General features: G+C 39.2%; 1 protein-coding gene across 5 annotated transcripts in view; it reads left to right on the plus strand.

Moving 5' to 3' along the window:
* Positions 1-14,535, plus strand: part of GAREM1 (GRB2 associated regulator of MAPK1 subtype 1) — an 89,577-nt gene extending 75,042 nt beyond the window's left edge. For 3 of the 5 annotated variants that reach the window (XM_044423778.1, XM_044423781.1, XM_044423782.1), the window contains 2 exons: positions 6,237-6,403; positions 8,504-14,535. In XM_044423778.1, the coding sequence (XP_044279713.1) occupies positions 6,237-6,403; positions 8,504-9,419 (1,083 nt within the window). In that variant the 3' untranslated portion in view covers positions 9,420-14,535. The remainder of the gene's footprint in view (positions 1-6,236; positions 6,404-8,503) is intronic. The other 2 variants (XM_044423779.1, XM_044423783.1) reach the window with 2 other exon arrangements.
* Positions 14,536-15,943: the final 1,408 nt, after the last annotated feature.

The following is a 15,943-nucleotide window of genomic DNA, read 5'->3' on the forward strand; positions in this document are numbered from 1 at the left end:
TGTTTTTCTTCTTCATCTGTGGATGTGCTATGTTAGTGCCTGTCTGTAACAATAGACTGGATAAAGGCTAATAATCTGAACCTCAAAGTAGACAAGACTGAGATGCTGTGAGTGGGTAGTTCTTCTGACCAGATGGAGCATGTTCTACCCGTTCTCAGTGGGACTGCACTATTCTTAAAGAAGTGAGTTTATAGCCTGGGGGTTCTCCTTGAATTGTCTTTGCACTTGAAACTAAGCTGGGCTCAGTGTCATGGAGTTCCTCCTAACAGCTTTGGTTGATGAAGCAGCTACACTCCTATTCAGACAGGGACAACCTGGCTTCAGTAATCTATGTTCTGGTATTGTCTGGTTAGATTATTTCTGTGCTGTACATGGAGCTGCCCTTGAAAACTAGCCACACCAACTACTTTCTGTGAAGTATGTGCTTACTATGTTATTTCAGTTAAGTACATGTATGTTCAGAACCTGCAGCTTGTGCAGAAAAGCAGCAGCTAGATTAATAACTGAGATGAAAAGTTGTGAGTATAGAACACTAATTCTAGCCTGCTCATTTTAGCTGCTTGTATGTTTCTGAACCCATTTCAAGGTGCTAGTTTAACCTATAAAGCTTTATATAGCTGGGATCACAGTATCTAGTTGGACACTACATTAAACATCTGGGCCCTTCCTCCAAGTGCCTACCACAAGGAAGGCTTCGTAGGTGGCATCCAGGGAGAGGGCCTTCTCAGTAGTGGATCCCCAGTTATGGAATGAGGCCCCCAGTGGGGCCTGCCTGGCTCCAATGCTGCCATGCTTTCATTGTCAGATCAGGATTGTCTTTAAATGAGATTGATTCTTCTTCTGCAAGACCTGTGTGCTTGGTTGTTTTATCTTTAATTATGACTTTAATTGGCAAAATCTACCAAATTACCCAGAACAGACCATAATCTCCCGGACCTCCACTTTTAACCGTTTTTAAAAATTGGCCACAGGTAAGGAGGCAGATCTTAGGAACAAGTTACGTATCGTGTTTGCAGTTGTATATTTGAGTTAAGAACTCCTCTGTAGATTCCATCCAAACTGTTAATTGGCTGGATGATGATGATGGTGATGATGATGATGATGATGATGATATTGTTTTCCCTCCATTTACTTCTCAATCTTGAAATCAGTGCACATTTCCCCTTCTCTTATTGTGCTGCCTTGAAATCTGTGCGTATTTTCTAGTTGGGCAGATTTGCATATTTTCTAGTTGGGCAGATTTGCACATTTCTGGGGAAGGAGAAATATACCCAGAATTCATGGTTGGGAAGTAAAAATTAATTTTCTGATGAAAATCTTCTTGTCTGTAACTAGATCTATGATCGTGTCCTCTACTTGATGACCGCCTTGTCTTCATTTCCTGGTCTTTAGGTATATATGATTCATCGTCATACTCACATATTCTACCTGAAATATTATTACTGTAATTTTGAATAACCCGCAAACATACTGGAGACATTTGCCCCTCTTGACTTTTCTTTCAGCTTCCTTTTTCCAGGCCCCTCCTCTTTTAAAGTCAAATGTGAATTGTGTTGGACCACCTTGGCAGTTGTCTACTTCCATGAATTATATACTTAATAGAAATAAACTCAGCATTTTCAGTCAGTTCAACAGCACATTTGTCTCATCTGTTCCTGGTTGGATTAAGGATTAATCCATTTAAGAATAAATCCAGGGTCATCTTCCCTCAGATTCTATGATTAATTGTTTTAGGGCACAGTCCTGTTAAAACGGATAAATATTTACCTTTTTGTCATGATTGGAACATTAATTTAGCTGTCAGTGGTTGTGGGGGGTAGGAAAAATGTGTTGAGGAAAGGGAGACAGAAACTTTTTTCCCAAAACGTTTTCCAATTTTTTTCAATTTTCTTTTTGGAAAAAAGGGAGCATCTCAAAAAAGGGTCTACACATTTTTAGTCTGAACCAGTTTTTAAGATAGCACTCCAGAAGACTAATCAATTGGCAAAGGTTAGCTATAGTAACTGAGGAAAGCCTATTTTTTCTGGTTTTCATGGTAGAGTTTTGTTATGTTTGTTGGTTTGCCAAACAATTATTAAACAGGCCTGTGTAAGAAGTAAATAATTTCTGGAAACTATGTTGCATATCAATAAATTATCTTAATATTTATTTATGTAACTTCTATGCCACTGAACAGCAGAAGCTGTCTGGGAGTTAACAGCAGTTCATTAAAACAAAATCTAAAATGTACCACCATATAAAAACATTGAGGGAAAACAATTGCCATACACAAACATAAATTAATTTGCTGTAGATTTGCAAAATTGTACCTTTCTACACATGTTAGCTTGTTCTGCTAATGGAAGATTGTGTGCATGTGATGATCATCTTTCCTGAATGGCTGGTAATAAATGTTTGGACATACATTGCAGTATTGACTTTTGAGTCTAAGTTAAATTGATTGAATTAAATCAATTCAAAGCATTGTTAGAGAGCAACACCAAAATGGTTGAAGATCTTATGTTTGGATTCAGTAACAACCACAAAGTACTTCTCAATTTGATTTTTGTCAGGGAACTGAGGGCTGCTTTAAAAATTGAAACCCTGGGTAGAGGTCATCAGAATGCTACTCTCTGGCATCATTCTTCTATTCAGCTGACGCATTTAATAGCTCCTATTGCTCAAGCATCAGCCACTGGATGTGCAGTATCTCCACACTAACATCTCACATTTGTTCATGGACCAGCAAGAAATCTGAGAAGAAGTCACTTTTCTTTGTTACAGACCTGTACAGAGTGTCTCACCTCACTAACCATTTTAGGGTTCTTGCAATTATTTGTTTTTCTGATAACAATTTTAAAACTGAGAGGCCCAGACTGAGTTAATTGATTAAAAGGCTCAGATAATAGGAAATATCTTTACCTAGTGATGAAAAGACCACAGAGATGGCACCAGGCAAACATCAGTGAGAGAACTGTTCCACAACTGCGGTGCCACAACCAAAAAGGTCCTCTCTGTTGTTACCCACCTCACTCCATTTAGTACAGACACTTGGACCAGGGTCTCTGAAGAAAAATAACAGTTTGAGTGGGTATTTGTGAGAGTATGTGGCCTTTCAGATAGCCTGATAGCTATTTAAAACTTTAAAGGTTAAAACTTTAGCTCTGTCTCAGAAACAAATTGGGGGCTAGCACAACATGGTCAAACTGCCCAGTTCCAGTCATTAATCTAATGGCTCTGTGTTAGACCAACAGCAATTTCTAAACCATTTTTAAAGGCAGCATTATGTACTGTGCCTTGCAGTAGCCCAACCAAGAGATTACCAGAATCTAGAACATTGAGGTCACATTATTTTCACCCAGGTAAGTTTGTGGTTTATATATCAGCCACAAGCTAATAAACAAGGTTGAGTTGCAAAGCTCACATCAGCCACTAGTGGTGGAACAAAACACCCCTAGGCTGTGAACCTGATCCTTTAGGGGAAGTGGTGACCCCGTCTAAAACAGGTTGAACAACATTTACCCAGATGAATCAACAACCAGCCAACAATGCCTCCATTTTGCATGGGTTCAGCCTCATCCCAACCATCAATGAGCTCAAGCACTGATTCAAGACAACCATGATCTAACCTACATTTGATGAAAGAAATGTAATGCTAGGTGAAATTTTGGTGACATCTCAGTTGAAATCTCTGGATGACTTCTCCATCCAAGTGGAAGTGGGACTGCCAGGCAGCCCATCTGAAATACCTCAGGTTGATAATACCAAAGGCCACGGAGAGATCAAAACTCAACAGGGCCACCCTGCCCTTGCCTTTTCTCTCAACAAAAGGCACCCCACAGGGCTACTAAAGCAGTTTTAGGCATACATTCAGGCCTGAAACCAAAGTGAAAGGGATTGAGATACTTGCTGTTAGCTTTTTGAAGGACCTGAGTTGTTTGTCATTTTAAATGTTTTCCAAATTATTCTCTGTTTCTGCTGAGAGAGAATACTTTATTATAATACATTGAAAAATTTCCAGAGTTACAAGCTTATCATTTATTCTAATCACAGGGTAGCAGGTGCTCCTTCACAGAAAAATTTCACTCTCAGATGCTGCATTGTCAAGGTGTAGAAAGAAATAGAAAAAATGAAAAGAGGATATGTGATAATGGCAGGTGATTATAATATGGTTATGGATAAAGAAAAAGATAAGTCTAACCCATCAAAGTTAGATATAAAATATAATAATACAGATTTAAGTAGATGTATTAATAAAACAGATTTAAAGATGTTTGGAGAGAGTTAAATGGGAACCAGAAAAGTTATACATTTTATTCAAACAGACATAAAAATTTTACAAGAATAGATTAGATATTTGTAACAACAAAAATACTGTCTAAGATAGTTAATGTGGATATAAAAATATATATGATACTTTTATCATATGCAATGATAACAATGGAAATAAATGATAACAATGGAATGCAATGTAATGATAACAATGGAAATGGAAATAAAATGATTATAGATGAGCAAATAGATGGAGGATAGATCTAATGGAGGATCTGATTAATAAACTAAAAAATAATCAAATATATAAATGGGAAGACTGGAAAAATAGGATAAAATATAACACAATTAAGGAATGTAGCGGCAGAAGCCAAATTAAATTGGTTAAATTTAATACAATTAGAAAAATGGATAAAGATGGAGGGAAAATTTAAAGAGGAAGAAAGACAATTAACAAAGTTTGAAACGATTGTGAAAGACGTGAGATTGAGGAAGGATATACAGGTAAAGGAAGAATTGCCCAAATTTATAAAATATTAATAGAATTAGGAGAACAGACAAAAAGTTTGAAATCAATTTGGGAAATTGGTGTTGGTGAAATAAAAGTTGAGGATTGGAAGAATATTTGGAATAGAAGAGTATATAAGAATATGTTGGTTAGAATTAAAGAACATGGATATGAAGTGATAAACCAAATTGATGATACATATTCTAATATTTGTTGGAGATGTGGAAAAGAGATTGGAACTTACATATGTGGTGGGATTGTGATAATATACAAAAGGCATGGATTATGGTGTTTGATGATTTTAGAGAAATTCTAGATATAAATCTAGAAAGGTCACCAAGAATTGTGTTATTGCTGCTGATTGAAAAACAAGATATAAATGAAGTTAAGAAAGAATTGATCCTAAATTTGATAATGGCAGCCAGGTTAGTAATGATTAAATACTGGAAACAGAATTGGGTTATATAAAGGAATGAATGGTATAGTGAAATATGGAATATGATTGTTAATGATAAGTTGACAACAGAAATAATTAAAAAGGGGATAATAAAAGTAAATAAATATAATGAAATATGGGAACATTTTGTAAAAGCAGCACTAATGGAAGGGAAATGCTGTAAGCCTAATCAAGAATATATGAATTTTTGGAGGGGATATGGATATAACTAAAGTATATATTGTTAATTGTTATATTATACAAAGTGAAATGGAGATATAAACCGGTCTCCTGGGGAGCAGGCGCACAATGTTTTTTTTAGTCATCAGTTGGGTTGTAGATGCTAATATTATTGATATATTTCGATATGTATTGTATCCCAACTGTTTGTATTTATGTTTTGTTAAAAAAATAAAAAGGGGAAGGGAAAAACCAGATGTTGCATTGTCTGCTCAAGAAGACTACTTGTAAATAGACTACTTTCCTATAATAAACTGGCTCCAGTAACATCTCTAGCAGCTTTTCTAATGAAAGGCTCATCTTTCAATGGCTACCATATGCCCTCTGCTGGCAACATATATCTGTGTAAGTAGACACACTTTTTTTCAGATCAGACGGATCTGCTATATGGCAGAAGAACAAAACCACAGGCTGCCTGCCAGTATTCAGATTCTATATAAAAGTCTCTTTGCCAAAGATTAATTTTCTCTTTACTCCTCTGTTCTGTTTTCTGTTCTTTTGCAAACTGTGACCTGAGCAAACCAAATGCTTTCCAGTGGTGTTAACCACCTGGATTATCACATATTTGTCAAATATTCAGAGGGCTGGCATGATGTGGTGACTGAGAGACTGAGACAGGAAGTCCTCCAGCAAGTTCAGATTTTGCTTCAGCAAGACACTCAGTGGCCTTGGGCAAGCCATTTCCGCCCCACCTCTGCTCTACATCTCTAATAAAAAACAATACTGAGCAACCTTACAGGGTGTTTGTAAGAATGAACAAATTTAAGTGCTATATAATGACTAGGTATTATTCCCATCTAGGTCAGAGAGGAGTGTAGACTCCTAAATGCTCCACCTGTGCCACCACGCAATTCAAAACCAACGTCCACCAGTCCTTCTATCCCTCCACGAACAAGCAAGCTGACACGGCAGCAAACTCGTTCTCCTAGTCCAACCCTCTCATACTATTCTTCAGGGCTACACAATATGTAAGTATTGTATGCTTCCTTCAGCCAGCTTTCTTTTGCAAGTGGATACTTGAAGAATATCTTCCCAAGTTTACTTCTTTAAATTCTTCCATGCAGAATTTCTCTAGCCACTGTAAATAGGTAAGAACATCACAGTAATGTATTGTGGCTGCCTATAGTAACAAATACCTTTGATTTTCTTTAGGTCTCTGTCTACAAGTCAAGCCTCGCCAGCATGTTGCCCTGTAGCTGTGTTGGACTACAACCTCCAGCATACCCCAGCTAGCATTCTGGGGCTTGCTGGAAGTTATAATCCAAAACTTCTGGAGGGCACTCAGTTGGCAAACTACTCTGACTGTGTTCCAGATTGGGGAACAGAGTTAAAGCATGGTTCGATTTAGCCCAGGTTTGTTGCTAAGAACTGTTGTCAGGAAAGATCCCTTCCTAGCCCTGGGAGCTGAACTGAGTCCTTCTGCATGCAAAATGCATGGTCTTCCACTGATGCGTGCATCCCTCCCATAAGGCTGCCATATGGTCGTAGTCATAAAAAGGCTTGCCCATACCTGGAATTATGCCTCTGAAACAAAGAATGCAGGGTAGGTAGTTGCATTTGGGGGGGATTTTGGGGGGGACTATAAATCATTCTGATATCAAAACATTCCCTTAGCTGTATATGTACCCAGAGGCACCCTGTTCCTTATCTCTTTCTCTACCTGTTCCCCAACTTGCAGCTATTACACACCTGCCAACAGTTGTGGGGACTCGGAGTTCTACTTAAGAAAAAATAAAGTAGTTCTCACAAGTCTGGAGTCTGCCTCCTAATGAAAAGACCAAATGAAGACTGAATATAAATGCATTTTTTCCATTTAAGATGAAAAGTGGTCTGCACGTAGATAGCTGCACTATGGTGTGTGAGGCATTGGACATAAAAGTGGAAGGAAGTGCTAGAATACATGCATGGCAAATTCTGGCATCAATTCCTGGCATCTACAGTTCAAAGGATCTTAGTAAGTCTGGCAAAAGATCGCTGCCTCCTCCAACCCTGGAGAGCCACATCCAATCAGAACAGACTATGCTGAGCTAAGTGGGCCAGTGGTTTGACAGTAAAAGTCACCTTCTTCTCTTTATGTAGAACCTATACTTTGTTTTAAATGATGAAAATATGGAAAAGAGATAATATGGAAGCTAGAGATAAAGTTAGACAAAAGGATCCCAGGAAACAGGATAATTTTGTCTCCTTAGGAACTTGTATTTACTAAGTTAAAGGCTGGTGGATTTGCCATCTGTTACTACTAAAAGAGCAAAGTCTTGAATTCCATTTTTGACATTCAAAATGCACAGTTTGCCTTGATCTATTTTCCAGTGTATATTAAGACACTGTGTCACACAACCTTACAACTTTATTGCCACAGTGAAATGTGATAAAACCTACCTAGCAGAACATAGACTTCGAACTTTCAGAAATAGCTGTCATCATATGTTCAAGGGGTATCATTATTAGATTGCAGCAAATGACAAATACTGTTGAGTGGTGGATGAATAAGGTTTACCCTTTTATTTATTTATTTATTTTTCGATTCATATCCTGCCTTTTCCTACAAAGGGCTCAAGGCAGCTTACATCATTCTCCTTCTCCATCTTATCCCCACAACAATAACCCTGTGAGGTAGGTTGGGCTGAGAGTCTGTGACTGGCCCAAAGTCTTCCAGTTGGCTCCATGGCTGAGTGGGGTCTAGAACCCAGATCGTCTGAGTCCCAGTCCCACACCCTTAACCACTACACCACACTGGCTCTCTCTCTCTCTTTTAGTAAGTTGAAAGTGAATGTACCTCATAAAGTCCATATTTTTGTCCATCACACAAAGGCTGAAACCAAGACGTAGAAGACAATGATCAATAAAATCAGCTAGTTTGCTGGGGCTCAGTTGCTTAGTATCACATAAACTTTTTTCCATGTTTGAGCTTGTGCTGCTCAATTAGTTCTACATAAGGGAAGTTGCATAAAGATATTGCCTTATGTTATGTCAGGATGGCAACCAAAAGAACAATTCTCACATGACTGCTAACTACCACTTCTACATTAATTCTCTTTTTTGCTTGTGTGTGTTGTTAAATTATAAAGAAGCAATGCTGCAGAAGGAGAAACTGAAAATCCCACTGAGAACACCCCAGTTGCTTGCTATCCGTGTGGCACAGTGAATGTCGACCTGCAAGAGTTTGGTAGCAAATTGCCTTTAGGAAGTCCCTCTGCTGATGCTTTGTCCTCTAGACTGTCATGGCCAAATCATTTTTCTGGAGCTGCTGAAGGCCTTAATAGGAGTGACTTTCTACTGGATCCAAGCAGGAGTTACAGTTATCCAAGGCAGAAGACTCCCAGCACACCAAAGAGAAACTGTCCAGCACCTTTTACATTCAACTTTGACAAAAGTGAACTTCTTGCAGGGGATGTACTGCTAGCCACAGCAGAGCCTGGCTGTGCTGTGTCCAGTTGTCCAAAGTCCGCAAGTTACTCCGTTGAGTGCACTGATGAGAAAAGTCTGGCAGTAAGTAGCACACTGCAGTCTCTCTCGTGCCCTGCCTTACCCCCTCGTGCACCAAAAATGGCAGATGACAAACCAGCCCTTGATTTGTGTCCACTGCCTCTCAGAATAGATGGCGCTGAGGAAGAACCTCACACGGGCTCACCAGACCTTCCTGAAGATCAGTACATTGGGAAAAAGGGCATGCAGGACATCTTTTCAACTTCCTATCCTTTCTCATCTCCTCTTCATCTTCAACTAGTGCAAAGGTCTTGTGGTGATGGCTCTCCATGGCAGCCTCCTGTAGATCTGTCTGGGCTTTCAGTAGAGGAAGTTTCTAAATCTCTGAGATTTATAGGTTTATCTGAGGATGTCATAACATTTTTTGTTACTGAGAAGATTGATGGCAACTTGCTAGTTCAACTCAATGAAGAGATCCTTTCCGAGGATTTCAAACTAAGCAAACTACAGGTTAAGAAAATATTGCAGTTCATTAATGGCTGGAGACCTAAAATATAGTGCTAACCTGTTCTGCAAAACTCAGAGGTATGCTAAAAGCATGGGGACTAACACAAAGTCTCTCTTTCTCTCCTTTTTTGCACTAAGATCTTCCTTTCTTGTGTAAATAGCAGGAGAAAAAAATCTTACTATGCAGATAGTTTTGAATGGTAAGCAGACCTTTTGTACATAGTAGAAACATAGAGGTGTGCCTTGTGCATCCCTGAACATTCAGCAGCTGCTAAACAGTGGACATTAAAGGGAATTTAATTTGTACTCATGTAGTGTGTTAAGACATATTTATTATTATTGATTAGGCAAAGCTGAGTAGCACATAAACCAATCTGATTTTGTGTGTTTCCCAATAAATATATTTCCTCGTGGGTTTTTATTCTGATGGCCATGTACTGCACCTTTATTTTTGATATCCAGTGAAAAGTATCAACTTCCTCCTACATGGAGCAGGAGGGGAGGAGGCTGGTGCATCATCTGGACATGGCATAAGCTGTTATCCTCAGCCTCCTCCCTTCTGCATCCTCACCATGCTCCTTTTCCTTCTCTCTGCAGCCAGTTTGCAAACTCAGGCAGGCAGTGCAGTTCTTCCTGTACCACCTCTAAGGAGGGCAAGTGGGGGCTTCCCCTTTGATGTCCCAGGACTTTGGAATGAGAACTTGGAATAATGCTGCTGTCTCCCAAACAAAATTGGAGGGCCATAGGACTGTGTCCCAAACTGAATCCAAGAATGATCTGCTTTGGAGCATAATTTTAGGAGGTTAATACCGGTGCAACAATTCAGTGAATTGTCCTTCATACTTGGAACCGCTGCTGTTTCTTTATGGTTCTTAAAATATACCGTTAAGAAAGAGCAATACCTGACATACTAACCTAAATTAAGAGAATTCACATTCCAGAAACTAAACCTAGTCTAATCAAAGTGAAATTGAATCAGTAATTTTTGTGGTGGTTTTATATTACATTTTTAGGCGAAGGAGAGCAGTTGAGGTATGCATCCTGTTCTTGAAAGAGCTAAAGGGTTAAAGGGTTTCATGCCTGTTTTTAAGGCAAAGTGAACCATAGTTTATATCTCTCTGTGGCCTTGATGCAATTTTCATTAATGCGATATTTTCCTTAGACTTTCTTTAGTTATCCTTGTCCATAGAAAACAGAAGACTTATTTGGAAAGGTCAGGGAAGACTGCATGCTATATTTAAGAGAGAAAGATCTGACCATTAGCAGGGGTTAGTAACAATATGATTTCTCCAACTTTGGGAAAATTGATCAAATCCCAATGGTACTTATTTAAGCAGATAGTGTGACTTGAAAGTAAACTCTCTTGCATTTAGTGGCAATTAACCACCTTTTACTCAGCACTTTCTTTGCATATGAGCAATCCAGAGTTGTCATTAGGTAGATTATTATATGAGGGTCAGTTGAATATCTGTGACTAAAGCACCACTTCTGTCAGACACGTCATGGGTATTGCTAGGATTGTCTGCACACAGAGAGTCTGACATCCTCTCTACTGTAGCCAGCCCCTCCTGAAAACCATTCTGGGGCTGCGGGGCAGGAGGCATCAGGGTGGAACACTGGGAGTTGCTGGGGAAAAGGAAACAGGCTTAGGCACAATCCTGTGGCTGGCTGGGACATGCTGGGAGTCATAGGTTTCCTTTCTGTCTAAACATGCATAGGATTGTCTCCTTAAAATTCCAACTAAGGTACTTTGAGCTCAGTTCAGGCATCACAACAAGCCACCACTGAGGAAGCACCTTTTGCTGTTGTAGCCAATGCAGATGACAGAGTGGCTGTCCATTTGTCCAGGAAGCTGCAGGTGCCCCTTATCAATACTTCTACTTTAACAACTGGCTTGTTTTAAATGCAAGTGTTCCAAGGCCAGCTATGCTCAGTTCAAAATACCTTGTAATTTCACAAGTGCCTGCCATGTGTTTAGAAACAATTATGGCTTAAAGAATACTTATTGTTGGGATGCCAGCAAAATCTAGCTCCAATTCTTACGTGTTTCAGAAAACAGCCCTGTACACTGGCACCCATTTAAAAGACTGACAGCACAATCCCATGCAGATTTACTCAGAACTAAGTCCCACTGTGTTCACTGGGGCTGACTTCCAGGAAAGTAAGCATAGGATTGTACCCTTAATCATTCAGTGCTATGCCAGTCCTGGTGTAGATTTAAGCAATTCTGTATTTAGGGTATTCATGCTTTTATTCATAGACCTGTAACTTAATGGATTTTTTTGCAAATTGATCTATTCAATGCAAACATCCTGTCAGTGCTAGTTCACTGTTGTGAATCTGTATTGCTTTGTGGGCCATTGTCTTCAGAATCTCATATTTAGGAAAGAAGTTGCTAGAGACAATGTGCCATTTCTCTTTGTGCTCTGCAAGCCCCAGGATTAATAACTTTCTAACCCTGAATACTCACACCAGTTTGGGCATGTGTATCTACCCTCATTATGGTGTGTCACATTGACCAGAATGACTTTAGTCGAAAAAACATGCAGGGAAGGCCACATGAACTATTTCCACCCACAGTCGGAGCAGCATGCTACCTAACCACTCCCTGATGAACCAGATGTCTTTGAGAAAGCATTCTCTCTTCATGCAGATGGTTCCACAAGGAGCTACTATGCTTGAGGGGGAACCCCATCCCACCAGGACTCTTCCTCAAGTGTAGGAGCATGGCGAACTCATTTTCACAAACATCCACTGGACATGTTCATCCAGGAAGGGAAGCTGGCATGCAGTTCCAGGAGTAGGTGAGGCTAGCTCAAAGAACCATTACATGTGCCCACTGAATGCTTTTCATTTCCTCTTGGGACTATTCATCTATGGGACTAATATGTCTTTGTTGTTCTGAATTTGATACTTTAGCTGCCCTCTTGAAACTAAAATACTTTCAGTAATTCTAATCTGTTGGAGTATAAATGATGGAAGGAGCACTCATACGTATGTGTACATGGTGCAAGGAGCTGTGCACTTCAAACTCTGTCCACTTACAGAAAGATGCTAGTATCTGCTCATCCTTGAACATGGTCTGATGTCTTGTGGGGTCAGATCTTAAAATGGGGTCAGATCTTAAAATCTGGCCCAGGTTATCAGAATTTTCCCAAGATGCTATGCAATTAACATTCAGTGCAAGGAGAAGCAGGCTGGCAGGCAGGTAGCATAATTGCCTCTTGTTCAATGCTGCAAGCTAGAGCTGGGGCTCTTACTGGTGCAGCCTTGTGGGTAGTGACAAGAACCTACTATGTGTATTCTCAATAAACAGCTCTTCTGTGCATGTTTAGTGAGTAATCAAGATGAAAATAAGTCCGTTGAATGTATAGGCATTTCTCTTAAGGAACAGTGCAATGGATATATTGTTTGTTTTTATCTCTTTGTATGCAGCACCCTAGTCCTTTACAAAAAGGATTCACAAAAGGATTTCAAGTAGGATTTTCTTTCCTTTGGAGAAGAGGGCATCAATGAGAATGGAGGCTGCACATACTACATCTGTAAAATTGCTCTTTTTCTGCCTGTGATTAATCAAAGCCCTACACTGTAACATTTTGTGTTCCATTTTTAGACACTTGCAGGGCAATCATAAGCATGTTTACTCAGGAATAAGTCCCACTGGGTTCAGTGAGACTCATACAGGATTCAGTGTGACCTTCTTCCCAGTAAAACTTGCCTAGAGCGTAGAGGCAGCATCGGGCAGCTGGTGGTAAAATCTAAAACCTTGACGATTGCTTGCTTAATACATAAAGAACATGCACTTTTTAAAGTTCAGTTTGTAGTTTAGCAATTGTAGGTTAAACTAGATTTAATTTACTTTGTCATAGACACACCTTTTATAACGTACACATTGATTTTCTAACAGCTGCAGTTTCAATAGAAGTAGATTAGATGAAACAGTTCAATGGTTTGGACCTAAAGTTAAGGAAGTGAATATAATGAAAATGTCCCCATTTTCCTTTTTCTTGCTGTATACGGGATACACTGGGGGAGTAGAGATGTTTTAGCCCAACAGGCTCAAGCACTTGACAACACCTCTGAGGTCATATGGGTGCACAACTCATTAGCACATCCAAGTGTAAATGTGCCCTTATCAGCCGGGTTGAGAACGTCAGTAGTATAGACCTGATCCAGTCTGGGCCGCGAAAACTTGTGCCTTAACGACACCAGCCCAAAAGTGTATAGGAGGCTTAGGAGAAACAAATATAGAAAAATGAGTCTACACTTGTTTAATTGTATATACTGCCTCTGGGAATCTAGAAGTGGGGAGATTGGCTTTTAGGTTGAACAAGCTGTACCTGAATGCTAGAGAATGGGTGAGCAGCATAGATCCAGCTCCACCCACTGTGAAGTACTGGCAGCAATATATTAGATGCGGCTACTTCCTACATCAGCTTTCCTAAACTGGTGACCTCCAGATTTGTTGGACTACAGTACCCATCATTCCCAGGCAAGAGAGTGATTGGCCTGGTGACTGGGGTTGATGTGTGTTGTAATTCAACACAGATGGGAGCCACTGCTTTGGGTAAGTGATCTTCCATACGAACTAGAGTATAGGGAGCCTTCACCACTGCTGGTATTGTGCTTGGGGATGTTGCAATCTAAGAATCTCCAGAGGTGGTTACTTTTAAAAAAGAAAGGTAAATGTTAGGATTCCAGCATTCAATTACCTTTTAGATGAAGCAATCCATTCAGAAGATCAAACTATATGAAAACATTAAAATCTAAATGTGAAGTGAACATACAAGCCTTGCTAAAATGAAGGAGCATTTTAAGATCTCAGAACAGTTTTATTTCTTGAATAAAAAGCTGATCAGGTTGGATGTAAAGTCATAATGGCAGAATTTCAGATGCATTATTTTCTGAACTGTATCAAAGGAAACAACTGGTTTCCACTTGGTCAACCTTCTAATGGGTTTCATGTATGTCAAGAATATTCCATTGTGAAAAGTCAGTGTGCATTTGTGAAAATCTGTGCTGATTTGAACATCTCTTTACAAGTTTAGGGGTGAGGAACATCCATTTAAACCAGGAGCAAATGAATAACCTTATAATGCATATGAACAAATGTCATTTGTGTATTGTAAGTATATAACTGTATATTAAAGATATTATTTTCATGAAATTTGAAATGTGTAGAGGGTTTTTCTCCATTTCTCCATTTAATTTTAATGAATTAAAATTAACAGTATTGGAAAGCAAAGTTTTTAACTGGTAGACATGTGATCAAACTATGTGAAGTTAAGTGATGAACAACTGGATTTTTTTCATGGACCTTGTTCACATGTAATGACAAACTGTGTGTGTGTGTGTGTGTGTGTGTGTGTGTGTGTGTGGTGTGCCATCAAGTCATCTCCTACTCATGGTGACCCTATGAATTAAAGCCCTCCAAAATGTCCTGTCCATGCCAGGTCTGATCAGCTCTTCCAAGTTCAAGGTGGGTTCCTTTATTGAGTCAGATCTTCATTTCTTCTGCTGCTGTCAACTTTACCTAGCATGATTGCCTTCTCCAGTGAATCTTACCTTCTCATGATGTGCCCAAAGTATGATAGCCTCCATTTTGCCACTTTTTCCTCTATGAAAAACTTTGGTTTGATTTGATCTAGAGCCCACTTGTTCATCTTTCTGTCCATCCAGGGTATTCACAAAGCTTTCCTCCAGCATCATGTTCTGAACACATCAATTTTCTTCTTATCCCCTTTCTTCACTGTCCAGCTTTCACATCCAGACATTTTGATTGGAAATAGATTAGTTTGGAAGAACTTGACCTAGATCTCAAGTAAAATGTCATTGCACTTCATGATCTTTTCTGGTTCCTTCATTACTGCCCTTCTTTCAGTCTTCTTTGACTGTCTTGGCTACAGTCTCCTTTTGAATAGATGACTAACCCAAGGTAAGCTCCAGTATCCATCGTATATTTGCAATATCATCTCTAGTGCCTCTTCTTGAACATCAGGCATTTCTCACTCCATACAGGTGCTTTCAGAGCAGCTTTCACTTCACTTTCTAATATTAGAGGCTCTTCATAAGATTCTGCTTCAGAGAATTCTGTCATCCTTTCATCTCTTCTGTATAGTTCTTCTCTATGTTCTTTCTACCTTCTCCTGGTCAGATAGTATGTTATCTTGTTTTTCTTTTGGCATTCCTAGTCTAGGTTTGAATTTCCCTGTGTGTGTGTGTGTTTTTTTTTTTTTTTGCTGGGGTGGGATCTTCTTTTGTTGCTTTCTTCTGTTCCTTTGCATCGGTCATTATAATAGTTCTTTTTGTCTCTGAATGATCATCATTGAGAAGTTGCATTCAGGATTATGTCACCTTTTGTTTTTGCTTCTCACTTGTCCTTTGCAATGGAGAATGTTTCTTCTATCATTCATCTAGGATTTTTCTTCCTTTTTCAGCAGAAATTGTCTTTTGGCCTTCTTCCCTAATAATGTTTCAGGCAACAGTTCTTCTGGCTCACAGTCAATTAAGCTTAGCAATATCAATCTGTTCCTTACATGGACTTTAAATTCTTCAGTTACTTAAATTACATTTTG

The sequence above is a fragment of the Varanus komodoensis genome, unplaced genomic scaffold (genome assembly GCF_004798865.1).
Source record: "Varanus komodoensis strain SLA01 unplaced genomic scaffold, ASM479886v1 scaffold14_1, whole genome shotgun sequence".
NCBI lineage: Eukaryota > Metazoa > Chordata > Lepidosauria > Squamata > Varanidae > Varanus > Varanus komodoensis.